The following is a 27917-nucleotide window of genomic DNA, read 5'->3' as shown; positions in this document are numbered from 1 at the left end:
CTCGCTCTCCCACTCGGACACATGATGGGACAGTTGGGAGAAGTCACTGCTCATTCATGTTGCCTTACACTCCTGGAAGGGAAGAACCTCCTTCAAAACTACTCTGGAAGAAAACCCCAGAGAAAGAATCCATTCTCTCAAGTAAACAAATTATGTGCAGGAGGTGGAATGCACAGGTGCCTCTGGCACAGATGTGACAGCTCCTCAAAACATGCATGCCTGTGCCAGGGTCTTTGTCCACAGAGTGGCATGGATCTGTTCTCCAGCTCACAGCAATCGCTCCCATCTGAAAGTGACTACCATACCCACACAAACAAGCTGCCCGCCACCTCCTGCTGCCGGTGACAGACTCACAAGTGCTGTCTTGGCTCCCAAGGCCCTTCCAGGCAGGGCCATGTCACTTGCTTTTGTTGTGCAGTTCAAAAGCTTCTTGTTGGAAAAGCAAATCAAACACCACACCCAAGAAAGTGTTCCTGTCTTGGCATCATATGGCCACTATCATGCACGCCCCCTACGTTACTTTCCAATCTCCTAAGGAGGGCTCCTTCTCATGGCACCCACCAGGTACCCCATCCTCGAGTAGGTGCTTAGAACGAAGGCAAAGGAGCCAGGGCTGAACATGAAGCTGGGGACACCGGTTCAGGGTCCCTCCCCACGCCTTCACCCCCACCCCAGAATTGAGCTCTACCTCCAGGAACTGAGCAGGAATCACTACTGGAGCCAGCTTGGGCCGGAAGCTGGGAGCTGACTTTGGACGACGGCGCTTCTGCCCCAGCTCATCCATCTTCTGGGAGGTGAGGTCCCCGTCACAGGACTTCTTGGCAGGCAGATAGGAGGAGTCCCCGTCCCCTTCAGGGTAGTAGCTGGAAGCAATGCGGACTCTGGCCTTGCGAGGGGGTGAGGTGTGCGTGAGTTCCCCGGGGTCCACGCCAGGGGGCAGTGCGCTCGGGGGGCTGGCAGACGGGGAGCTGCCAACCAGAGTAGCCTCAGACTCGGAACTGGTTTCCAGTCTGTGCTGGAACTTAATGGAGTCGCTCCTCCTGGGAGGTTTTGGGGGCGTCAGAGGCCCCACCCTCTTAGAGGTCTGGGGAGAGTGAGCAGACCCAGGGCCTGGGAGCAGGTAGTCAATTTTGGGGGGAGTCTGGGGGCGTTTGAAAGTGTTAGGGTCAAAGATAGACTTTCTTTGCTTTGGTTTCTTATAAACAGAGAGCTTCTCGGGCCCTGCCGCGGAGCCGAGCACAGCCTTGGGCCAGGTCCCGCCGCTGCTGGAGCTCTCAGGTTCTGTCTTATCCAGGGGGGCCTCTGCCGCCCCGCAGGGGCCCCCCTCTGTGTCGAAGGGCAGCAGCGGTCGCCGGCTGCGCACATCCACCAGCCCGTAGCCACGCTCCCCGGAGGTGTCTGAGCGGAAGGAGCTGAGGCTGCGCTCGGACGCGCTGGGACAGGCCTGGGGGGAGACGGGAAAGGGTCCCGCAGGGAACGGCTTGTGCAGGAAAGAGCTGCTGCCTCCTGGGGGGCCCGGCTCCCTTCTCTCCTCCAGCCTGTCTGCATAGAAGATGTCCGTCTGTGTGGAGTTATTGTGCTGCAACAGACTCCGTTTATTCTGGGCCTGTACCTCGGTACCGTGGGCTCGGATGCTCAGCATCTTATCAGAGTCCTTGATGTTCTCGAAGATGTTCTGGCCACTCCACGAGGAGCTCTGAGGGAACACCTGTGTGGGGGTTACAGGGAGTGAGAAATAGCGGGAAAGACCGCCAAGCCTGGTGCTGCCACCGAACGCCGTCCCCGCAGGGGCCACACACACCCCAGAGACAGCTAGCGCGAGGCGCATGCGCACGCACACCTCTCCCTGACCGGCGCTCTCTCCTGGCCCGGCCGTGAACCCGCAGGAGAGAGGAACTTGGAGCGCTATCTGCAGTTTGCCTGCGCAGTGCCCTGCCTGTATTTCTCTTTTAATTGTCAAATGCAAAAGGATTCGTTACTAAAAATCTGTATCGTGTAGCACATTCACATGATTTTAAATTATTCAGCAATAAAAAGAAATGAGCTACCAAGGCATGAGAAGACATGGAGCAAACTCAAATACGTATTACTAAGCAGAAGAAGCCAATCCAAAGAGGCTACATACTGTGTGATTCCAGCAATATGACATCCTGGACAAGGCAAAACTACGGAGACGGTATAAAGATCAGTGGGTGCAGGGGCTGGGCTGGGGGGGGGCAGCGGGGGGGGTGCGGGGTGGGAAGGAAGGGAGCACTAGGAGGAACACAGAAGATTTTTAGGGCAGTGAAACGATTCTCTATGATACTATGATGTGGATACACATGTCCAAACCCACAGAATGTATAACACCAAGAGTGACTCCTCATTTCAGCTATGGACTTTAATACTATTACAGAGGCACCTGGCTGGCTCCGTCGGTGGAGCATGTAACTCTTGATCTCAGGGTCGTAAGTTCCAGCCCCACATTGGGTGTAGAGATTACTAAAAAAAATAAACTTAAAAAGAATACTATTATATTAATATTGGCTCATCGATGGGGCATCTGGGTGGCTCAGTCAGTTAAGCGTCCAACTTCGGCTCAGGTCATGATCTCATGGTTCATGAGTTCGAGCCCTGCATTGGGCTCTGTGCTGACAGCTCAGAGCCTGGAGTCTGCTTCAGATTCTGTGTCTCCCTGTCTCTCTGCTCCTCCCCCACTCACTCTGTTTCTCAAAAAATAAATAAACGTTTAAAATATGTATGTCATATATACATCAATTCATCATAATTCATCAATTGCAACAAATGAACCCCATTAATGCAAGATGCTAAGAGGGGAAGCAGAAGGGTTGAATAGGAGAACTCTCTGTACTAGCTCAATTTTTCTATAGACCTGAAACTGCCCCAAAAAAGTCTATTAATTTTAAGATAATTAGTTTTTAAAAACATCTCTCAGTGAAGTGGATGGGCCCACTTTTCTCAGTCTCTATTATAAATCTTTTCAACTATGCAGAAAAGTTGAGAGAAAAGTACAACAAATGTCCATAAACCCACCATTTAGATTCAACAGTATTTTACCAAACTGTATCTATCCATACTGCAAACATTTGAAAGTGACAAATATTATGACATTCCACCCCTAACAACCTTAGCATGTCCCCTAAATAAGGCCACTTGCCTCTATAAACCCCAATACCATCACTGTACCCAGGAAAATCAAGTTCCTAAGATCATCTAATTATTTAGTCCAGATTTGAATGTCCCCCACTGTCCTCAAAATGTCCTTCATAGCTGTCTTGTTTTGTTTTTGTTTAACAAAATTTTTTTTAAGTTTATTTTGAGAAAGAGAACAGAGAAGAGACACAGAGAGAGGGAGAGAGAGAATCCCAGGCAGGCTCTGTGCTGCAGCACAGAGCCCCATGCGGGACTCGAACCCACGAACCGTGAGATCATAACCTGAGCTGAAACCAAGAGTTGGATGCCTGACTCAGCCACCCAGTCACCCCATTTTTGTTTTGAGACCAGGATCAGGGTTCATGCACATCCTGCACTCTGTAAATCAATACCCTTTATACAAGGATCCCAGGGATGCAGAGTAGCAGCTCGGGTGTATGGAGCTGAGGTTTTGCCTGCCCCGCAGCCGATGAGAGCAGCTGGTGTGGGGCAGGGGCCCTTACCTTCAGGAGGGAGAGGGTCAGGGAGTCCTGGCAGCTACGTAGCAGAGATTCACACTCATTCAGAGACTTGTTGTCCAGGGCAATGCCATTGATCTAGGGCCAAACATAGAGCTTTGTCAGGCCCACCCCCAGCTCAGGGTCTCTGCCTGCCCATTCTGGACAGTGGGCCTGATTCTATACAAGTGGTGCCCAAGTCTGGAGTCAGCAAAGGGGAGACAGGCCCTCCCTGATGAAGGCCTGAGGAATCCAGTTTAGCAGCTTTCAAGGCAAAGAAAAGACGCAGCCTTACAATCACTTTCGGGGCATTGCTCTCGGGGCAAGTACTCTCTTGCTTGTCTGACTGGGACCAGAACACCAAGCATCCTAGGGGATCAACCAGGCTCCACTGCTGCCTACTGTGTGACAAAGGACCACGGCTCAGAACTCCTTCACGTACAGAATGGAAGATGAACATGCCTGCCTCCTGGGGCAGGAGGAGACCGAAGATGAGATCATGGTGTGAAAGGCCTTTGTGAACGGTTCACAAAGATTCTCACAATCCCTTAGGCCTGAACCTCTGTCCCCATTTCTCTCAGATGTGTCCCAATCTTTAAAACACACGTATGTGCAAGCGTGAATGGTTAGACTGGGGTGCCACCAGACCATGCGATACTGCTCAGCACCAACAGGGACATACTGACGGGGCCCCCAGCCACCTGATGGATCTCATGGCACCATGCTGGGTGGAACAGCCCATCTCAAAGGCCACATACTGACTTATATAATGTCCTCAAGATGACAGAATTATACAGATGGAGAGCAAATTAACTGCCAGGTGTTATGTATGGGGGGTGTGGAGAGCAGGGTTGTGGATGTTCCTATAAAGGGGTAACAGGAGGGAAATCTTTGTTCCCGTGGAACAGCTCTGTAGCTCAAATTTTTTGCCACTTAAATCATGATAATAAAATGACATGGAAATAAACACACACGGTTCCAATATCAATCACCTGGTTTTGATATTATATAGTCGTCCAAAACATAACCATTAGGGAAAACTGCATGAAGCATACATAGGACCCGCCTGTACTACCTTCACCACTTTATTTAGCTTTTAATACTATTTATTTAATATCGTAACTGAAGTATTTCTGTAATCGTTTCAAAATCAAAAGTTAAAAAAAATAGGCAGAGTGATTATTTTGGAGTGGTAGATTAACTTGGCTGGGTTTTTTCTTCATAATTTTCCACATCTTATCATTTTTCACAATGGCCATCTTGCTCTTAAATTCTGGCATCCCCCAAAATCTGAAAAACACTGGCAAAGATGCAAAGCAATGCACTCCCCCACGCACTGCAGGTGGGATCAAAAAGGCCACGATCTCCTTGACCACATGGGAAAAGATCATGTCAAATGCTAACTGCTTATGCCCACTGATCCGGAAATCCCCCACCCAGGAATTCACCCCGTGGGCCCCCATGGAGGGATGGAGCAAAAGCCTTGCTGCACTGCAAAGGTGTCCTGTCTGCTGGTTAATGGCTTGAGCAGCTGCCCCTAAGGAATATGCAGTTACTGAAATGACCTAGGCAGATCTAAAGATGTAAATGCAGGAGACTCTCCAGGGCACGCTGTGGGAAACAAAAAATGAGGTTAGCAAGTGAGAATATTATGATCACACCTGGGAAGAGAGGGAACGGAAGGGTTAGGGTTAGGGTTAGGGTTAGGGTTAGGGTTAGGGAAGGGAAGGGAAGGGAAGGGAAGGGAAAATAAAAGAAAAAAGAAAAGGAAAGGAAAGGAAAGGAAAGAAAAAAGAAAAGAAAGAGAAAGAAAACAAAAGAAAAAAGAGGGAGATATAAATGTTTTGAATATTTCTGGAAGAAAACAGAATAATGGGAACTGGTAGATGAGGAGTCTAGAACCAGAGAAAAAGGTTATCATCATGTGCATCTTTTATACAGCTGGGATTGTGTGTGTGTGTGTGTGTGTGTGTGTGTGTGTGTGTGTCTTTGATCTTAATGAGTTAGTCAGAAATACTAAATTAGACTTCATAATCTTACAGCATTTTGGGATTTGATCACCAGGGATGCCACTGGGTGTCCCCCAAAGGTCTGTGCACACAGGTAAAGTTCATGGCAGGGTGGTTTGCAATGGCAGAATCTCAAAACAATGTATCTGTGCACAACGGGGGCATGCTTTAAACTACCGCACAACTGAATACCATGAGGTAGATAAAAGTAATGAGGATCAATTTGGTATCCATGATGTGGAATCGCAAAATGATTTGCTTAAAAAGCAAACAAAAACCTGGGGTGCCTGGGTGGCTCAGTTGGTTAAACATCTGACTTCAGCCCAGGTCATGATCTCACAGCTCATGAGTTCAAGCCCCACGTCGGGCTCTGTGCCGACAGCACGGAACCTAGAGCCTGCTTCAGATTCTGTGTCTCCCTCTCTCTGCCCGTCCCCAACTAGTGCTGTTTCTCAGTCTCTCAAAAATAAATAAACGTTAAAAATTAAAAAAAAAAAAAGCAAACAAACACCAGAAATCTTTATCTGTGTATATAGATCTGTAAGAGACATACGGTCTGCTGGGAGCACATCTTGCAAGTGGGAGCAAAGAATATCTCCAGGAGCAGGATTAAAAGGAAAAGAGGGGACTACCACTTTCTACATTTCTGTATTGCTTAACTATTTTACGGCACATGTCTTACTTTGGTGATAAAAAAAAGTAATGGACATAATGTTTAATAAGATTTTTTTAAAAATCACATGCAGATGCTATCTTCTTTAAACTGACCTAAATACAGATTCATGTGCAGAATAAAGGCTACAGAAAAATACATTTAAAATGTTCATAAAGGTTATCTATAGGTGGTAGCAATTAGGATTCTTATTTTCTTCCTAAAGTTTCTATTTCCTGATTTTCTACTATCAATGGAAACACACTATGAGAAAAAAAAAAGTTTGTTCCCATTTAACGAACAAGGTTAACATAAAATCTCTGTTCGTTACTTCCTGTTCAATCTCTCAAATCGCATCTACTCTCCATGTGGGGCAGACAGCCCGGCCCTGAGGCTTACCGCCACAATCCTGTCTCCCACGGCGAGGGACCCCTCTTTGGCGGCCGGGCTTCCAGGCATCACGGCAGCAGCATATACGCCATTCTCCAGACAGATGCCGCTGTCTGTGAACCACAGGGCAGACATGGGGAATATCCAGTTAACCCCCACGCCGGTCACAGGGCCCTCTGGTCCTCCCACCTTGTCTTCAGGAGGCAACATTCCCTTCAGAAGGGAACATTCGCAGACTGCGACCTGCCCGTCCCAACACCCGGGCCAGGTCAGACCACCCGGAGGCTCAGTGACGTCTGGTCTGGTGAATCAAACACCCAGAGACCGGCAAGACCCAGGACCCGGGTGGCCCCCAGCCAGGGATGCACACGCACTGCATTTAACGGCATCAGTAACTCAGAAGCATCCCCTCTGCACAAAAAAGGGGTCTGCCCCGCCATCTGAGGTGCTCTGTGCACTTTGGCAGGCCCACTACCTTTCTGTCCATTCAGGTTGATGTGCAGTGGTGTGACCACCTTCCCGCCCAGGGACTTCCTCCGCCGCACGACCATGTTAATGGCCCCCTCCCCGTTGAGGAGGGCCTTGATGGCCTGCTTCTTGTCCTTGTTGATGAGGTCCACATCGTTGATTCTCAGCAGCCAGTCATTGACCCTGAGGAGGGGCACAGCCAGGTCAGCACCTGCTCAGGCCTTGGGACCAGTGGGCAGGCCCCACCGCTCTAGTCTGAGGAGATGAGTGCCAGAAAGCGGTTGCCCCGCACACACATTCAGAAAGATCTCCTCTTCAGCAGGCTCAAATGGCTACACTCACAGATGCTGGGGCCAGGCTGCTTGGGTGCCAATCCTGGCCCTACCACTTACTAGCTGTGTGACCTAGCGCCTCCACACCTCGGTGTCCTCATCTGTAAAATGGGGCCAATAGCAGAGTACAGACCTACCTCACTGGATTTCAAAAATTAATGAATTGATTATACAAGGGGCCTAAACCAGCACTTAGCAAACGGTAGTTTATTCTCATTGCTATTTCATGGCATGGGCATGCAACGCACATCCTAAACTCTCACCCATACTGCCTGAGCCTTTTCCTACCTAGAAAAGTGAAGGGCAGCACCTGGGGCCTGTGGAAAGGTCAGACGCAAAGGCCCCCATGAGTCACAGAGTCTCCTTTAAGGGTAATGTTAGCAGTTGAGCCTTCGAGTCCCCCAGACCCTGGGGTGCACTCACTTAACAGCCACCTGACTCCCTGGGTCCCTTGCATTGGGTCAGAGGGCCCCCCTTCCCTCCAGAGCCTGGGCCTCCTCCACTCTTACCGTAAGCGGCCATCAGCAATGCTTCCTTTGTCCACTTTAGTGACAAATATCCCACAGTCCCCCGGCAAACAAGGCTCATTCACACCTTCTGCCATATCGAACCCAAGTGCCTTCAAGTCAATATCCTCCTGTCAAAAGAGCAGTAGCCGCACACTTTATAAAGCAGTGATTAGAAACATTTCACTCTGAAACCTCAAGCCACTTGCTTCTCTGTGAGGACTGCTCCTTCACCATGTCTGATGGGGCACTCGGACCACAGGATGAAGCCCAGAGCAGCTGCCATATGCCCCTTCCAGCTACTGCACACACACGTCCCTACAGAAGAGCCCTGCTCTGCCCTCTGCCCTCCATGCACTGTCTCCAGCCGCGGCTGGAGGGGCCACGGACACCAACCTGTCACAACCCAGCTTGGACAAGGGCAGGGAAAGGATGCACGCACCCTGGCAAGAAAAGCCAAAGCCCCAAACTGACAGCCGAGAAATGGGGGAACCTCACAAGGGGGGCATCCTCTCCCACCCCCCCGTTCAAAGGGAGTAAAGACATCAGGGCAGCTCACCGTCTCCCTTTCGAACTCCACAATTTCTGTTTCCCACTCCATGGAATCTGTGTCGATGGCCGAGTCGTGGGAGCTGTGCGCCATCAGCTGCCGGAACCGAGCCTCTTTCTCCAGCTGGGATTCCATCTGCTCCCTAGGAACAGAGAGGGCTCTGACGATGGTCCCCAGGGAGGCAACACATCCCACCCAAGTCACAGCTCAGAAGGCAGGAAGGCCACCATGAGAGCCAAAGGAGGTTCCTCTCCCTCTCACACTCCATGCCAGCTTCCCAATAAATCTGGAGCTGCACGCCAAGGCTTCTTAGCTATCAAGGCATTTTCATAGAGGTTTATTCAAAAAACAGTCAAAGTCTTCCCAAACTTAACCCAGGGTTTAATGCAATTCCTTGAGAAATGCCAGCAACACTTTTTTGTGGATACAGACAAGATTATTCTAAAACACACAGGGAGAGAAAGGTAAGGAATCAGAATAGCTGAAACAATTCTGAAAATGAAACATTAAGTGGGAGGAATCAACTCTACTCGATTTTAAGACTTTTTTTTATAGCTACAGTAATTGAGACATTGCAGAATTGCAGGAAGACAGACACAGAGATCACTGGGACAGAATGAAGAATCCAGAGACACCCCCACAAAGTATGAGAGGTACTAAAGTACTTCAGCAGAAGAAAGACAGCGTTTGACCAGTGACGCTGGAGCGCCTGCACACCCATGGCAAAAAAAACTGAGCCCCAATCTACACGTCACATCTTACAGAAAAAGTAACTCAAAACGTATCACACATTGAAATGTATAAAATAAAGCTGTAACACGTTTAAAAGGAAAATACAAGAGAAAATCTTTGAGATGAAGCGTTAAGGGTCCTTAGACATCATACACTCAATTAAAAATTAAAAATTGGGGCACCTGAGTGGCTTAGTCAGTTAAGCATCCAACCCTTGATTTCGACTCAGGTCATGATGTCACAGTTCATGAGATTGAGCCCCGAGTCTGGCTCAGCACTGACAGCGTGGAGCCTGCTTGGCATTTTCTCTTCCCCTCTCTCTCTGCCCCTTTCCTACTCTCTCTCTCTCTCAAAATAAATAAAAACATAACAACAAAATTAAAAAATTAGAAATTAAAAATCAGTAAGTTGGATTTGACCAATATACAAACACTTAAGCTCTAAGAAAGACCCAGTTACGAGATGAAAAAAGACTCAGAAACTTTGTACTATCCCCCAGGAACTTGCACCTGAAACCCCTTGTCCTAAAACCCGCATCCAGCCTTTAAGTTCATCGGTACTGCCTACTGGGCTCTGGGGCATACTCATGACCTCCTTCTGGTTCCTTCTCAAATGGACAGGCTTGCAGGTCCACATCTCTGTCTGGGCTGTGCTCTCACTGGCCGGCTCCAGAATGCCACCCAGCCTCAAGGCAGAGCCCCAAAGCCTCCTTCCCCGGACACGACCCCCACTAGCCCTGTGCAGCCTGAAGCTCTGTGTTTAATGCTCACTGCACCTGCTCATCTCTCATCCGCCGGGGCATGTCTGCTGCCTCTGCAGACTGGGGGGTCCCTGAGCAGCAGCACCAGTTAGAAAGCTTAACAAAGAGGAGGTGCAAATTCAAACGTGCAGAACAACAAGTGGAATTTGACTTCCTTAGAAGCTCCAGGCAATTCCAGCTCAATTAAAATGCAAAACTTTCTCCCGAGCTCAAGCCCCCAGGGGCCAGGCTTTACCTTAATTTGATTCCATCACTTGCTAGACCCAAGGTGGGTCTCTGGAGACAGTGCTTCACTTTTCCTCTTAGCCCCTGAGATTTTCTTTAGAGTACTCAAGCCCAAGAGGTTCTGGGTTTTCATCTAATAACTAAAGCTGGTTGGCTCATGTTAGAGGTTACTGAATGGGGAGGGAGGGAAAGCTGTCACTCCGTGTGAAAGGCGTTGCTCGAGCAAGCAAGGCTTGCACACTCACACTCATGCTCCTCACCACCCTATACCACTCTATCAGCTGATCAAGTTTCTCAGAACAGACAGCCACTGCTTCTCAGGACAGCCTCGTTCTACCCTACAGTGACAGCTCCTGGGTTCTGCCAATCTCTCCTTTTAACTTTGATCTTTGTATTTTCAGTCCATTGCTCAGGGTCACCGTGTCCTGAATCACAACCCTGGGTGCAGTGCTATAACCGAGGGGAGGCTGCCTGACACCCCAGTCTCTCTCACATGGGCATCCGCATGACACAGGCAGAATGGACTACTGAATGGTGGTCTGTCTCTCCTGTGTGCTGTGAGCCCCACAGACAGAGACCTGGTCCTCTGTTCAGCTCCCCCAGGGCCTCCCACAGGCCTGGCCCATACAGAGCAGGCGCTTGGTAAATCCTAGAGGTGGTGAATGAATGAGGTAGAAAGGGAACAAATGAATGAATGAATGGACAGTACATGCATGCCTGTCCCCAAATGCACTGCCTCTGAATAGAGACTTTCCTTCCTATGTACCTTTGCACACGGTGCCTGCCCGTCTCCGTGTGCTCACAAAAGGGCTGCCATCTTCTGTGATGGCCTAAGAATGTCTAATTACCTCTCCGCATGGAGGTAGCATTCAGACCCATTCTACAGGCCGACAGAGTAAGCCTGTGAAGGGACAGACAACCCTGCCCTGCCCGCAGAGGGGCCCCTACACCCCCAGGCAGGCGCCCACCCTGTCCCCCCACGCAGGCACCTGCCCCAACATACTTGAGCTCCTTGAGCTCCCGGCTGACGTCATTCTTCTGTTTGCGAGTGTCATCCAGGCTGCGCAGGGCCTCGGCCAGCTCGCTCACCGCCCGGTCCCGCTCCCGCCTTAGGTTGTCACAGAGCGTCCTGGCAGAGAGGGCAGAGGCCAAGGTCACCGTGAGGGTAAGGGGGCAGAGGATTCACGGCCTATCCCCCAGACACCCCAGGTGCCTGCCTTGCCTCCAAATGCACAGGAGTGCTGGAAAATCTGGAGGGGAGACCACACAGGCCAACCCCATCCAGGGACAGAGAAGACGCTGAGGACCAGGAAGGAGACACCTCCGCAGTTATTGGGCAACGGGTTCTGAACATCCAGTGCTCTTCCCACTGCTTTGCCCTCAACATAGCCGCAGCCCACCGGCCAGGCCCTGCTATCCCATCACCTACCACATGCCTCATAACTACCCCCATGCAGGCCTTTCTAGAGCTGTCTTCCACCCTGCAACTAGACTGAGCCCCCCACTTGGACAGCAATAATGTCTCCATTGTCTCTGCAGCCCTGTGCAGTCTCTGTGCAGGTGAGTGCAAAGTGCAGGCCTGACAATTCCCCACCAAAGGATGCGTGGCTCCTGGGGCCCCAGCACCACCTCAGCCATTCAGAGAAGGTAGGGATAGGTGACCTGGCAGCCAGGGAACACGTGCTCTGGGTCACCTCCAGAACTGCATCCTGTCATACGATGGCACCTAAGGGCTGGTCCCCACCTCTTCATGGCCCCCAATCCCTCCAACCCTGAACCCTCATCTCCTGAGCAGCCCGGGTAGACGTCAGTCTCTAACCACAGGGATCGTTCGCAAACTCTCAATGACCCAAGTCACCACCAGCACCACCACAGCCCCTCGTGGCTCTACCCCCTCCAAGAATTAAGGCTACGCTCCTGGGCTTCCCTTTCGAGGCCCTTACAGCCTGTCCTCAGGAACCCCATCAGCCACCTCTCCTGGGACTCCCCCAAGTCCACGAGCATGTCCCTGCCCTGAGCAAACCACACATCTTTGTTCATGTTTCCTCAGGCTGTAACACCCATCCCCCTCCTCCACCTGGAAAACCTCCACTCGAGCTTAAGTTCAAGCTCATGCTTTCTGGGGAGACTCCACACCTGTTCCCCCAGTGCCCTGCAAGCCCCCATCACAGTTCTAACTGTGACCCTAGAATTCACCATTCTAACTGTGACCCTCCCTTGCTGCCCTGTCCGACAAAGCTGCCGTGGCCCCCGCAGCGCTGGCCCCTCCAGGGCACCACACCTGTCCGGGAGTCCCAGGGTGTCCTTGTATGAGGGACCCACCATCCTGGCACACAGCAGGTGCCCAAAGAATACCAACTAAAAGAGTGCATTTTTGATATGTCCATTTCATCAGAAGTCCCCTAAGAGAAAACCCTGTCTTTGTGCCACCTCATGGCAGGGGGAGGGTCTCACCCAGTCTCCACGCACACGCAGACAGCTAGGTTGCAGCAGACACTTCTAACGCTATGAAGCAAGGCTGGGGCACCACCTCAGGTGAGAAGGGAGGAACGACGGTCACTCCCACCTTACCTGGACATATGGCAAGTGACTCCGACCATCCCCAGAGACCCAGAGCATGGTGGAGAGATGAGAGCCCACACCAGCCCAGGGGCTCCCCGTACCGGATGCTGTCCCGTTCCGCCACGATCTTATCCCGCTCCTGGAAGGCCCAGTCCCGCCGGCACTTGGCCACGTCCGCCTCCTGGAGGGCTTCCTTCAGTTCCTGGCACAGAGCCTTGCATTGCTTTCGAAGGATTTCAGCCTCCTTGTTGGCTCTCCCAGCATCCATTGTCACCGTGTCTTTCATCTGGTGGGGTCAAGGGGCAAGCAGACAGGGTAGTTAGTGAGCCTTCGGGTGAGAAGCACCCTCCAGCCAGTGCAGGAGCTGGGCTGAACCCTCAGGAGCTGGATGGGGGGAAACATGGGATCCTAGCCTGAGCCCATCCCAACACATCCCTGCCATGCACCTGCACCCCCGGTGACTCCATGTCCCACAGCCATACTCAAGACGCCTAGTGACATTAGGTAGGGTCCAGTCCAAACTCTCCCAGCCCCACAGAGCAGATCCTGGACCAGAACCCCAGCCCCTGTGCCATGTGGCCGAGGTCTCAGTGGCGCAGGTGGAATGCCTCCCCTGGAGTGCTTGCTCCAGGCTCCTCCTCCCTGCCACTCGCAAGGCTCACATCACATATCGTGTGTCTCTCAAGAGCTCTCCTGTCAAAACATAACGACACAAGGACTGACTGCAGTGAAGGGTGTAGACGTCGATCATGATAATTCCCAACCCTCTGTGTCTGCAAGACTGGTTTTTATGCTCTGGCACACGGAGTTATTTTTAAATCTGAACATACACCAGCATCTTTGCTGGTGAAATCCTGCGTCTCTCAGTTTGTTTAAAAAGCCAAAATCTGGGGCGCCTGGGTGGCGCAGTCGGTTAAGCGTCCGACTTCAGCCAGGTCACGATCTCGCGGTCCGTGAGTTCGAGCCCCGCGTCAGGCTCTGGGCTGATGGCTCGGAGCCTGGAGCCTGTTTCCGATTCTGTGTCTCCCTCTCTCTCTGCCCCTCCCCCATTCATGCTCTGTGTCTCTCTGTCCCAAAAATAAATAAAAAACGTTGAAAAAAAAAAAATTAAAAAAAAAGCCAAAATCTGAGGGGGACCTGGGTGGCTCAGTCGCTTAAGCGTCCGACTTCGGCTCAGGTCATGATCTCGCGGTTCGTGAGTTCAAGCCCCACGTCAGGCCCTGGGCTGATGGCTCAGAGCCTGGAGCCTGTTTCGGATTCTGTGTCTCCCTCTCTCTGACCCTCCCCCATTCATGCTCTGTCTCTCTCTGTCTCAAAAATAAATAAACGTTAAAAAAAAAAAAAAAGCCAAAATCTGAAACATTTGCATCTTGACACCTCCTCAAAGCATTACATGCTCTGCTACAGTTTCAAGTCAAACACCTGGAAGCTCTCGTGTAGAAAGCTCCCTCTGCGTCTCTCTAACCCTTAGAAAACACGGGGAAAACGACAAAGGACACAGTGAGCATCTACTGCAGGAGGAATCCCACTTCGGCTCAAGGGCTTTCAGAAGCAAAGTACAAACAGGACACAAGAGGCAGGCACTGATGTCTGTGCCGGGAATCCCCCCCTCTTTGCAGAAAGAATAAAGACGACAAACACAGCAAGAAGGCCTCTGCGGACTCCACGGCTCACCCTCCGCAGAATAGCTGGATGCGCAGCCCCTGATACACACGTTCAAAAAGATCCCAAAGGTTCAGACAACAGACGAGGATGAGGAAAGAAAGGAAAGTACACGGAGTCATCTCACAATCACCCCTCCTCTCTCGAGTACAGACCCAGGAGAAGCTGGAAAAAAGTCTGCACAGAAAGTACACCTTAACCCAGAGTGACACGGTGGTTGGTATGCTCGTGCTCAGACCTCACATTTCCCAACATCAGTTCAAAGCACTCCGGTTTTGATTTTCCCCACTTTCATGCAGTGTTGGGAGTCTGTCTAGATTGCCATTTTTTTGAAAACTGATTACTGCTATTAAAGATGTCAAGAATTTATTATAAATAGTAGGTTTAACGATAACACTTAAATTAACACTTTACTCGGTGTTTTATATGTTAGTAGTTTGATATAAGAAACGTGTTTCCATATGGTGTCACTGAAAGGTCTTTGCACTCTGGCCTGAGGTGACACACTGGAGGCCAGCCCCGGGTGTTAGGCAGCTCCCGCCCTCTCCCCCAATGTTCATCTCCAAAATGAATTCGCTCCCCAAACACCATGTCCATGTGAAAAACACAAGAAGCACAAGACTTGGTTTTACGGAGAGGGGAGAAGAACAAGGAGTATTTTAAAAGCGCAAGAGCTAGGAGCTGAGGTCCCTTCATCCGGTCCCCGGATAATTCGGATGAGGGTGCTCAGGGCCCAGGAAGTGACTGGTCCCGGGTCCCACCCATCAGCCAGGAGCTGAACTCCATCCCAGGTCTCCCATGGCCACTCCAGGGCTTCCTGCTCTGCACCGTGCTGTGCCTGCCAGGGCCAGGTCTTACTCTGCCACAGCACCCCCAACACATACCTCCTTCTGTCCGCCCTGGGGGAGCGTGGGGCCACAGGCTCGGGAAGAGAGGGACTGGCTTTCACGAGACACTCACTGGGGCCAGGCACGAAGCCAACAAGAAAGACCCAGCAGAGGCTCACCAGGGTGCAGGGAGAGGGCAATGTTCCCCGAGCGGGCAGCCCACCCTGAGCACACTGGTCTCTTCTATTCGGGCAACATGTGACAGCCTCTAAGTTCCTGGAACGCCCTCGCGCTCCCCTGCTTGTCCTCCCTGTCCAACAGTACTTCCTCCCCTCCCCCCCCCCCCCGTCACACGCGGCTCTCACTCTGTCCCCCCACACCGAGCTCAGCGCCACAATACTGCAAGTCAGAGGTACACCAGGAAGGCAGGGACACGGGAAGCCACTGCCAGCCTGAGTGACCAAGCTGGCCTTTCTATGGGACAGGAGCTCTGCCAGAGAGGCTGGTCTTGGGACATAACTTGTCATCTAGAAGAACCTCTGTGATAGGCAGCGGTGCCCCACAGCTTCCCAGTAGCAGGGACCAGCTGCCCCAGGCAGTTCCTTCCCATCCTGAGGGCAGCGAGCCTTCACGGGACCTGGTCAGCCAGCGGCCAGAGGCTGGGGCAGCAGCCCTAGACAGGGAGGCCCTTGTGGACACGGCCATTCAGGGAGGGGGAAGCTGCAGAGAGGGCAGCATCCAGAGCCAGGCAAAGACCCTAACAGGCCCCCCAAAGCCCTCTTTTCACCACAAAATGCACTCCAGAGAAGAGGGTAGAACGGCAGGGGTGGGGTGAGGTGAGCGAGGAAAGAGGGTCAGTGAAGAGGGAGGAACAAAGAGAAAGGAACAGTGTAGAGAACACACAGTCTGTCAGAAAGAAAAGGAACCCCCTCCTCAGCTGAGCACAATGAAGACAGTTCCGAGACTAGGGAGGCAGCCTGGCTAGAAGGCCAACCTCGGCTGACCCTGCCAGGAGGCGGCTGCTGGACAGAGACGGGGTCAATCCCAAGGGGACTCATCAGACCACGGGGGAGATAAGACCCTCCCAACGGCACCTCAAGGCCAGGACCGCCAAGGCCACAGACCCGGCCTCCTCTGGCCAGGTGGGGAGTGGTCTTGTCTGAGAAGCCAGACAAACTGGAGAAGGAGCGGAGCGTTTCAGCTCTGGGAACTGCCGGGGCGGGAGCAGAGCTTCTCCTGTCCGGCCCGCTGACTCGGAACAGTGCCTAGAAAAGATTCCTGCCTCAGCTGACAGGCAGACTTGGCATCCAGCCAATGCCCCCTGCGAAGGCCCAGAAACTGGGCTCCAGGCCGAAGGGCACGCTGAGTGCTGGGAGCAAGGGGGGGACGGCAGACTGCCACCAGCTGCTGGCACCGCGGGAAACTGGGAGCTCTATCACACCCCTACAAGAGCACCATTAACCTCCAGAACCTTGAAAACCCCTCGAGGGGGCTGCTGTCCTACCACCTTCCACGCCTTTTACACATTCTCCTGGACCTTTTCGTTCAGTGACTGACTAGTCACTTCCAAAGTTTCCTTCTTCATCGTTTTGTCTTCCTTCTTTAATATCCACATTTCCCCCAACAGTTAAGCTCTCAGATACCAGAATGAAAAAGCGAAGGGATGGTTTCTCTGGCACAATGCCCAAGTCCTAATACGTTATCTGTGCTTATTAAAAATTCATTCATCATGGTCTTGTAAAAATTTCATCAAAGTAGATATTCCTTTTCATGAGGCTTTCGTCCTCACGGCCTGGAGAAGTCTCACCAGCCCCCCCCCCGGCCCCCCTTATACTAAATCGCTCCCATCTGGCCCACTTTTGCCTACAGAAACAACTTCATAGTGCTCACCCTAGTCCCAAGAGGCAGTAAGATCCAGACAGGCGTAATAATCATCTTAACAATAAAGTAAACACTCAAATCATTCCTACTTTACGGGGCACCATTCTAAGTGTGTTTTCCACATGCATTCATTGGACTGTCACAGCTACCCTGTGAGGCACTGCTATTATCTCTATTTTGTAGATGAGGAAACTAAGGCCCAGAGAGGTAGGAGGTCCCATGACTGAGGAGCGCCCCTCTCCAAGCACAGGGCCCTGTCCCTTGCATTCCCACAGCCCCTCGCGCCGCCTGGGCATAAGGAGGCATCACTGTCTGCAGAGACCCTCACAGGCCTTGGCCCACCCCTCAGGCATCAGCCCTGCCTCATGCTCAGTCTGGAGGGAGCTGGGTACACTAATCTAATGCATGCTGCTCCTGCCTACTTGCCCGACGTTTAACACCTTGCTTTTCTCTTCTCACAGACCAGTCTTAAAGACTGCATTCTAACAGAGCTGCAGAGCAAGTAGAATGGAGAGGCAGGAATGGAGAACTATTTCAATGGGATAAAAGTCTGCTGTGATCAATTTCAGCAGCTCTAAGCAGATCAACCAACAGGATGGGAAGGGAATCTCAAATAGGACGAGTCCACCAGTCCACACAAGCCCCAGAAGCGCACACCTGAACCTGAGGGAAAAATGTGTTAGCAACAAGGCCAAGGTGGCTCAGGTAGGAAGGATGTAGAGACTCCTTGCTTATCACTCAGGAGTCACGCTTTCTGGCTCAGTTCTGACGCTACTCAACCCCTAGCCGCTGAACCTGGAGGCCACGGGCCCCAGGGAGCAAGGCTTTAGAAGGGCCTTGTGCTCAACCTACTATCACATCTTCCCAGCTGGAGTCCAGATGATCCCTTTAAAGAGCAGACTCCAGGGCGCCTGGGTGGCTCAGTCAGTTAAGCGGCTGACTTCGGCTCAGGTCATGATCTCGCGGTCCGTGAGTTCGAGCCCCACGTCGGGCTCTGTGCTGACAGCTCAGAGCCTGAAGCCTGTTTCGGATTCTGTGTCTCCCTCTCTCTGACCCTCCCCCGTTCATGCTCTGTCTCTCTCTGTCTCAAAAATAAATAAACATTAAAGAGCAGACTCCTCAGATGTAGAGGGGAAAAAAATCCTTGAGGGTGCTCTCCTGAATTCACAAGACCAAAGGTATGGATGGCTTTGAGCCCTTGTCCTTGGGATCTTGCTTCTCAGTGAGCAAATCTTTGAGACACACACTGACCGTCAACACAAGGCTGATCTACAATCACTTAACCAAGGGTTTGGGTGTGAGAGTGTCTGTGAGCGGAGCCCACGCTTGTCTGTGCGTGTCCTGCGACTTTCTTGCTACGCTCTAAGCTCCAAGGGCCAGACCACAGCCGGACTTCCCTTTGCATGCCCTGCGGCCATGCTAGAGCCGGACCCCAAGTGTGAGCTCAGCAGCTACCCAGGCCGCACTCGATAACTCAGCCAGCACGCAGACCAAACAGGAAGAGGCTCCCAGTGCGGACGCCGTGGCCCCCATCGCCCTGCCTTCCCCGAGGCGGGAGGCCAGCCGCCCCACACCCACCTGTCTCAGTGCCTCCATCTCCTCGCTGGCCGCCTTCTTCTCGGACGTGCTGCTCTTGAGCTTGGACTCGGCCAGCTCCACCTCGGTCTGCAGCTTGTCGAGCTCAGAGATGACCTGGTCGCGCTCGCTCATGATGAGCTTGTACTCGCTGTACACGGCATCCCGCTCCTCCTTGTACTTCTCCGACTCCTTTGCCATTTTTAACTGCATGGTCCTCAGCTCGGTCATCTCCGACTGCAGCAGCTCCATTTCCCACTGCAGGTCCTTGTTCTGGGCTGTGGCCTTGTTCAGCTCGTGGTGGATGGCCTCAAACCTGGGGGAGAGAGGCAGCTGGGACGCGGGGGGCGGGGACCTGCCCAGGCCGTGCCGCCGTACTGGACAGTCAAGCATGAAGTTTCGAGTGAGGTCATCCGCACCTCCGACAGAGGAAAGTCACGGAGTGCCGGTGCCCCCGGACCTGGAATTTTTCTCAGCCTTTACAAATACCAGAAGTTGATCTGAGGACTTCATGCCCTCTGCTCTACTAGAAATAACAGTGTATTTCTTCCACAGTCAAGCCACGTTATTTTTAAAAAATAAAAACAAAACGATGCTAGAATCGCAGCATATGAGAGGTAAACGTGGACTTAATGATCATTTAGTCCGACCACCTCATTTTTCAGATACAGATGATAAGGCCTGGGTGTGGGTGACTGGGGCGAGAACACAGCTCAGTCCTTCTGGCCAGGAGGCACCTTCCACACAGGCAACCCTGCAAATCAGAGCCTGCAGCTCTATAGAAGCATTTGTGAATGCATGTTCTTTAGAATGCCAATCCTTCAGGAAGCGCCATCAAAAAAAAAAAAAAAAAAAAAAAAAGTGTGTTCTCTGATGGCTTTACATTGGGAAACACTGTGTCCCCCTCCTGGAGAGACTAGTACAGAGTATCAGAGTAAAGGCTCTGAGAAGTCCCGCAGACTTCTGTCTAAGTATAACCTGGCAACTCCTAATCCCTTTTACATCCAGAGAACTGCATGCATAGGACACCAGTGAACCCTCCAGAGAACTGGCGTTCTGCAGGAATGTACCTTACGAAACAGTGTTTGAGGGCAAGGGTCACTTCCCTACAGATTTTATACCTTTAAAAAAGTGAAATTTTAGAAGAAACAATGCCTAGGATGAATAACTCTCCTATGCTGGGTGGGTAGATGACACAGAAGGGAGAGGCTTATGAGGAGATCTAAGAAACGAGGTGATCAGAACACATCAGAGCTGTTCAGACGGGAGGAAAAAGTGCAATTCCCAGGCCACACTGAGTGCCAACAAAACATTTCCAAAATATTCCAAAAAAAATTTTTTTCAAATGAAAAGGCACAGTCACTTGTGCCTTCCTTTTTTTTTTTTTTTTTTCATTCCTTGGGAACGGCTGAGAGCCTTACAGATAACAATCAGCCCACAAAGGAGAGCGGTCCCAAGGCACAGAAGACCCACTTGGCCCTCTGGCCGTTCTCTGCACACAGGAGACGGGCGGACGGGCAGCTCTTACCTCCTCAGGGAGAGGGCACACTGGTGCTGCAGCTGGATGGCCGTGTCCCTCTGCTGAGTCAGCATCTCCGTCTGCTTCAGCAGACGCTGGTTCTCCTCCTCCAGCTGTTCCAGGCGGCTCAGGTCGGAGTTGTGGATGGCAACTTTCTCGCTGTACCTCTTCCGCAGGGCATCATAGTCCTTCTTGACCACCTCCAGCTTGTCCATGGCCGTGTCGTACAGTTTATTGAGAATTTCTGACGACCCGTTGTGCTTCAACACCTGGGGACCAGAGAGGCACAGTTACCAAGGACCTGAGGACAGGAGGAAGGGCGGACTCACCACTGTCCTCTGTCCGGGGGTATTACTGCTGACAAAGGAGCGGAGGCCACACCTTCTGGCCTTTGGGAGGCTCGAGATGTGATTCCACAGGCCTCTCAATCACACTGGCTAATTCACTCACTCACAAATATTTCCGAAGAGGGAGAAAGGAGTTACTGTTGCAGCCCCGAGACGTCTATCCTTAGAAAGACCTGCTTAACAAGCTGACCCTTGGATGGCAGCTGGGAACTTGAATGGCAAGCAGTCCCCTACACTCATGTAAAACGTTCCTCAAGGTGATAAGAGGGGCTCCCCGTGCCTGGACTGGACAGAGCGTGGCTTAGGCTGAGCACATGTTTTCTCCTGGGAGTCCAGAATTTCAGTGTATGCTCGGCAGAGGGTGCCTGTACGGCCAGACCCCACTAAAACCCCGGGGCAGGGAGTAGGTCACAATTCAATGATAGAAGAATTAAGTGTGTCCCATGTGACTCCGCAGGGGAGGACTCTCAGAAACTCGCAAAGTCCTCTGGACTTTGCCCCACGCACCTCTTCCCTTTGTTGATTTTGCTTTGGATCCTTTCACTGAAATAAATTTTTAGCCCTGGGTGTGATTATATGCTGAGTCTTATACATCCTCCTAGCAAATCACCAAACCTGGGGGGAGATGTTGAGGACCCCCAGTACAAGTACCTAACATATTCTAGATGCCGGTGATGCTGGACAGGTCATGTAAAGACTGTGACCTAGGGACCTTTTATCCTCATGGGCAGAAACAAACACACAGAGACAATTAGAGAGGTAGAGAGAGTTATTATTATAAAAATGATAACTACAATAACTTCAGATCATAATCAGGGCTACTAAGAAAACATAGAGGGGCTAAGGCTTAAGGAGGCCTCTCTAAGAAGGTGACTTCTGAGCTTGGATGCAAATGAAGAGCAGTAGCTAGAGCACACAGAGGTGAACAAGTGCAAAGGCCCTGAGGCAGGGACCACCACACATGGTCTAGGCACAAAGAGAAGAGAAGGGCAGGGCTCCAGTCAGAGCCCCACAAACAAGGCTGAAGTGAAAAGGGGCTGCAGAAGTGGGCACAGCTCCAAAGCTCACAGCAAGCAAAAACTGTACCCTGAGCGAGATGGGAACCATGCAAGGCTTGTAAGCAAGAGGATGGTCTACTCTGACTTACAGGTACTGAAGTTCACTCGAGGTGCCGCTCTAAAGAGTAAACAGCAAGATGAGTTCATTAGTTGCCAAGGGCCTTCTGACTTCTGCTAAGCACGACAGGGGATGTGAGCCCTTGGGTGGGTCACTCCACATCTCTGGATTCCAGTTTCCTTACTCCTCCAATGATAGGACTCAACCAGAAAAGCTCGCTTAACTCTTCCAACTGCAACACACCGGGTGTCATCTGCTTATTCAGCATGGACCCAGGGTTATCAGATTTTCGAGGCACCAAGAACCAGAAGCTAGGAGTACCGGACACTCCCTTGGAAGGGAATGTTCGCTCTCAGTAAACATGATAAAGGAGAGCCAGAAGTCAGAATCCCAGAGACAAGGAAAGTGAGTCTGTTCCCCTAAGACGTAAGCTCTAGCTCCCAGGATCGCAGACATCAGAGAGGAAGGGCACCCCACAAATCTGCCCATTCGGGGCGGTTACTTTGTTGCTCCCTTTTTTTCTAGTTGGCTTTCTTTTTTTCTTCTTTCAAGCAAAACTCTTTCCTGCAAAGGAAATCTTACAAGGCAAGGACACTGAAATACAAACTCATTTTTAAAAACCAGTAATAGGGGCGCCTGGGTAGCTCAGTCGGTTAAGCCTCTGACTTCGGCTCAGGTCATGATCTCTCAGTTCATGAGTTCAAGACCCACGTCGGGCTCTGTGCTGACAGCTCGGAGCCTGGAGCCTGCTTAGGATTCTCTGTCTCCCTCTCTCTCTGACCCTCCCCCATTCATGCTCTGTCTCTGTCTCAAAAATAAATGTTAAAAAAAAAAATATTGGGATGGTGCCTGGGTGGCTCAGTCGGTTGAGCATCTGACTTTAGCTCAGGTCATGATCTCACAGCTCGTGAGTTCGAGCCCCGTGTCGGGCTCTGTGCTGACAGCTCGGAGCCTGGAGCCTGCTTCAGATTCTGTGTCTCCCTCTCTCTCTGCCCCTCCCCCACTCACTTGCATGCACTCTCTCTCTCTCTCTCAAGAATAAATAAACATTAAAAAAATTAAAATTAGATTAAATTAAAAAGCAATAATAGGTTCTTTGGCAGTTAAAATCTTTTTAATTCTAATGTTTATTTATTTGAGAGAGAAAGAGAGAGAAACAGCATGAGTGGGGGAGGGGCAGAGAGAGGGAGACACAGAATCTGAAGCAGGCTCCAGGCTCTGAGCTGTCAGCACAGAGCCTGACACGGGGCTCAAACTCATGAATCGTGAGATCATGACCTGAGCTGAAGTTGGACGCTTAACCGACTGAGCCACCCAGGCGCCCCTGGCAGTTAAAATCTTGACTGTTTTGTAAAAATGCTTCAATGTGGCAGACAAGAGCTGCACACTTACACCAGTCAGAAAACCCCTAAGCACACTCTACTGTCTCAAGTCTTTTTTTGTGAAAAAAAACAGAATATCTTCCAAACATACAGAAAAGCAGAGCACCTAATATAACACCATTTTAAAGTACTCACCACCCAGCTCTAATCCTGCTATCTTGTCACATGTCTCGAACTGTTCTCCCAAGAAATAAAGCATTATGGGTGTTGCTAAAGTCCCCACCACATTCTTCCTCTATCCAGCAGCCCCCCTTCCCCTCCTGAATCAATCACTCCCCTAAATTTGCTGCCACCCATCTCCATGCACAATACTTTATTCATTCTCCCTATTATTCATAAAAATCTCTTATGGTATCATACCATGTGTTCTCCTTTTTATTCAATGTTGCTTTTGAGATGCGGTCAAGCAACGCAAGTAGGATTTCACTACATGAACACATCTGCGTTCTTTGCCTGTTTGATGGAAGTTTACATGGCCGCCATAATAGTCTTCACCATTTTCTTACATTTTTAAGTGTCCATTTCGGTAGTGTTACGTATATCCATACCATTGTGTGACCCACCTCCACAACTTTTTCATCTTGCAAAACTGAAACTCAATCCCCATTAAACAACAGCCCCCCCATTCCCCTCTCCCCTCAGCCCCAGGAGCCTCCCTTCTGTATTCCCTCTCTCTGAATCTGACGACTCTAAGCACCCCATACAAATGGAATCATGTAGTATTTCTCTTTTTGTGATGGATTTACTTCCTTTAGCAGAATGCCTTCAGGGCTCATCCATGCCATAGTATGTGACAGAGATTCCTTCCTTTTTAAAGGTGGATAATGTTCCAGGGTAGATATGTACTGCATTTTGTTTATCTATTCATTTGTCAAAAACACTTGGGTTGTCTCTACCTCTTGGCTATTGGGAAAGTTAGATTTTTTTATAGTATTGCTAATTTCATAGACAAGTAACAGCTCTTTTAACTCCCATCCCCAAATGACTGGAAAGACAGAGCAATTCTCCTTATGACTCCTGCTTACTGACTACACACATCTTCTCGTCTATGAACTGCCTGTCTGTATCTTTGATTTTCCTTCTTCCCTCCTTCCCCACCCACCCCTCTCTCTCCTCTTCTTGTAGGACTTATTTCTAAATTCCAGACACTAATCCTTTCCCAGTTGTATTTATTACAAAATCTTCTCCCAGTATATGACTTATGTTATACCACAGTTTCCCATGTTGATACAGTAAAATCTATCAATCATTTCCTCTACGGTTTGGGCTTTGGTTGTTTTATTGAAGAAGCTCCTTCCTACCTTGAGATCACAAAGATACTCTCCTATTATTTTTATCTAAAAAGTTTTAGTTTTACTTTTCACATTTAAATCTTTCAACTACATGGAATATTTTTTTTTTCTGCACATTGTGAGATGGAGATATAACATTATTCTTTTCCATAAGCCACCAAATAAGAACTGAGCCCCTGAGTCCAGGACAAACTGAGGACACCAGAAGGTATCCAGGTGCAGGCAGTGAGGCCTGGAGGACACCAAGCACATCACCCCATGCGGTGCCCACAAGTGAGGAGTGAAAAAAATGTCCCACAAGGACTCACACCCACACAGGTCCAGGACACAAAGAGAGAAAGGAAGAGTTCTGACTTCTGCGTCAATCGGTGCCTCCACCAGTGTCTGGAAAAGGTCCAGCTTTTAGACTGGAGTGTCCCGACTTGTGGACAGTACCTCAAACATTCCAATTAAAAATCACTTCAAATGTGGCACAAGAACAGGCACTCAGATCAATGGAACAGAATAGAGAACCCAGAAATGGACCCACAAATGTGTGGCCAAATAATCTTTGACAAAGCAGAAAAGAATATTCAATGGAATGAAGACAGTCTCTTCAGCAAGTGGTGCTGGGAAAACTGGACAGCGACATGCAGAAGAATGAACCTGGACCACTTTCTTATACCAGACACAAAAATAAACTCAAAATGGAGGAAAGACCTAAACGTAAGACAGGAAGCCCTCCAAATCCTCGAGGAGAAAGCAGGCAAAAACCTCTTTGATCTTGGCCGCAGCAACTTCTTACTCAACGTGTCTCCAGAGGCAAGGGAAACAAAAGCAAAAATGAACTACTGGGACCTCATCAAAATAAGAAGCTTCTGCACAGGGAAGGAAACAATCAGCAAAACTAAAAGGCAACCGACAGAATGGGAGAAGATATTTGCAAACGACATATCAGATAAAGGGTTAGTATCCAAAATCTATAAGGAACTTATCAAACTCAACACCCAAAAAATAATCCAGTGAAGAAATAGAAGACATGAATAGACACTTCTCCAAAGAAGACACCCAAATGGCCAACTGACACATGAAAAAATGCTCAACATCAGTCGTCATCCAGAAAATACAAATCAAAACCACAATGAGATACCACCTTACACCTGTCACAATGGCTAACACTAACAACTCAGGCAACAACAGATGTTGGCGAGGATGCGGAGAAAGAGGATCTCTTTTGCATTGTTGGTGGGAATGCAAGCTGGTGCAGCCACTCTGGAAAACAGTATGGAGGTTCCTCAAAAAACTAAAAATAGAACTACCCTACGGCCCAGCAATGGCACTACTGGGCATTTATCCAAGGGATACAGGTATGCTGTTTCAAAGGGACATGTGCACCCCCATGTTTATAGCAGCACTATCAACAACAGCCAAAGTATGGAAAGAACCCAAATGTCCATTGATGGATGACTAGATAAAGATGTGGTATATATATACAATGGAGTATTACTCGGCAATCAAAAAAAATGAAATCTTGCCATTTGCAACTACGTGGATGGAACCGGAGGGTATTATGCTAAGTGAAATTAGTCAGAGAAAGACAAAAATCGTAGGACTTCACTCATCTGAGGACTTTAAGAGACAAAACAGATGAACATAAGGGAAGGGAAACAAAAATCATATAAAAACAGGGAGGGGGACAAAACAGAAGAGACTCAGAAATATGGAGACCAAACAGAGGGTTGCTGGAGGGGTTGTGGGAGGGGGGATGGGCTAAATGGGTAAAGGGGCATTAAGGAATCCACTCCTGAAATCATTGCCTCACTATATGCTAATTTGGATGTAAATTTTAAAAAATAAAAAATAAAGTTAAAAAAAAATCACTTCAAACGTTTTACTCTCGCAACATCCCCTCAGCCAGGTGAGAACCCCACTGGCTCCAAAAGCATCAGTGGCTTCTGCAGAACAAAGGCACTGCTGACATTCCTGGGCTTTCCCACAAGGTGGCAGCCCTGGGCAGACCAGCAGCATGCTCTCCTCAGCTGCCTTGTCCTCCAAGCCTCCTCAAGAAAGCAGCTAGTTCTAAAGGCAGCCTTGGCACAGCACAAAGACCTCGTTTTGGGCCATGGTATCTTCACGGGTCCGCAACAGAATCTGGAGTCGACGCTGTGGCTTGGCCTTTCTTCCTTGGGCAATAGCCCCCAAATGCCCTAACCATAAGGAGCTTGGATGAGAGCCTGGGTGACAGTCCAGTGCAGTGAACCGGCTGCCAGGATGGGTCACAAGTTCCCAGAGAGACGGCGTCAGTCAGGGAAAACCCCGAGCAGATCCCAGAATCCTTTCTGATGCTCACTCCCAGCCTGAGCTGAGTGGTGGGATCCAGGCTGTGTTGTTTCAGCCACGGCCCAGCACCACAGGTGACCACTGTGCAAGACCAGATCTTGCTTATTATGAGCTGAAATCCACCTTCCTCGACTTCTACCCTCTCATTCTCGTTCTAGCCCTAGTCATGTAGAATAATTCCTTTCCCGACAGACAGCATCCACTCAAAGAGGCTCGCAGGCCCCCAAATACTTCTCAACTTTCCTCTACAAACAAGGCTCAGAATCATGCCTGGGGGAATGTGATCAAAAGCCTCTGAAGAAGTTTGGAAAAATCATGGCCACAGTTAACTCCAGAGAATTTGAAAAGCCATCCTATCTATTAGTGTAGAATTTTTCCTTTTTATAATCAGAAGACTATGGTCTTATTAGATAGATAGCTTGACCTATGTACACGCCTACACACACAGTGCTTAGCTTCCCAGCAAGGCTAATGCAATTCCCAGTGAGAGAGAATACTAAAATTCAGTCCAGCATTCTCAGATGAGACGGGCAGGAATGTTCTCATCTCAGGCAGGCGACTCTCCCAGCCCTCGAGGATGGGGAGGAAGTGGCCCAGGGGAGGGGCAAAGCCAGGGTCTGGTTCCATCCACACAGCAGGACCAGGCTGCTGGGCTGCACCCCACAGGGAGGCCGATGAGAGAACCGCCCTCATCTCTTCATTGGTCAGAAACACTAGTTTTGCTGGGCTTCTGTGAGGCCTGCCCATCAGAAACTAAGAAATACCCCTTTCTCGGGATATCTGAGAAAAGAAGTCAACTTTCAGGAGTCGCCAAAAGCTGCAGTGGGGGGAGTGACTTCACTGTTGTCTGTAGTTTTTCTTTTCTAACCAAAGAGCGCGTGTCACCGCAGTAAAGAAAGCAGACACTGCTCCCCCAGCCAAGGCTTGGCAACCTCTGCCCAGGATCTCTTGGGCAACCAAGAAGAATCCAGATGGCGCATTCTGACTGCGGCACCTGGAGATGGGCCGGCCAGGCTGTAAGCCTCCCCCGACACACAGGCATGTGGACACACGCACGCGCACAGGGAAAGTGGGAGAGCCCGTGCCGCCCCTCCCCGCCAGGCCTGCCTCATTTCCTCGGAGATAAATCATGCAGAGGGCTGGGGAGCCCCACAAATCCCT

At 50.3% G+C, this 27917-nt stretch overlaps 1 protein-coding gene across 4 annotated transcripts in view; it reads right to left on the bottom strand.

Annotated features, from left to right (window-relative positions):
* Positions 1-27917, bottom strand: part of DLG5 (discs large MAGUK scaffold protein 5) — a 128145-nt gene that overhangs the window by 29811 nt on the left and 70417 nt on the right. For 2 of the 4 annotated variants that reach the window (XM_060642369.3, XM_060642368.3), the window contains 10 exons: positions 20310-20569; positions 18785-19097; positions 12938-13122; positions 11278-11403; positions 8567-8699; positions 8011-8138; positions 7177-7352; positions 6711-6814; positions 3657-3749; positions 689-1708 (listed from right to left, as the gene is read on the bottom strand). In XM_060642369.3, coding sequence (XP_060498352.3) covers positions 689-1708; positions 3657-3749; positions 6711-6814; positions 7177-7352; positions 8011-8138; positions 8567-8699; positions 11278-11403; positions 12938-13122; positions 18785-19097; positions 20310-20569 — 2538 coding nt within the window. The remainder of the gene's footprint in view (positions 1-688; positions 1709-3656; positions 3750-6710; positions 6815-7176; positions 7353-8010; positions 8139-8566; positions 8700-11277; positions 11404-12937; positions 13123-18784; positions 19098-20309; positions 20570-27917) is intronic. The other 2 variants (XM_060642372.3, XM_060642370.3) reach the window with 2 other exon arrangements.

The sequence above is a fragment of the Panthera onca genome, chromosome D2, assembly GCF_046562875.1.
Source record: "Panthera onca isolate mPanOnc1 chromosome D2, mPanOnc1 haplotype 2, whole genome shotgun sequence".
Classification (NCBI taxonomy): domain Eukaryota; kingdom Metazoa; phylum Chordata; class Mammalia; order Carnivora; family Felidae; genus Panthera; species Panthera onca.
The sequence above is the reverse complement of the archived record's forward strand: the minus strand, read 5'-3'. Positions and strand labels throughout refer to the sequence as shown.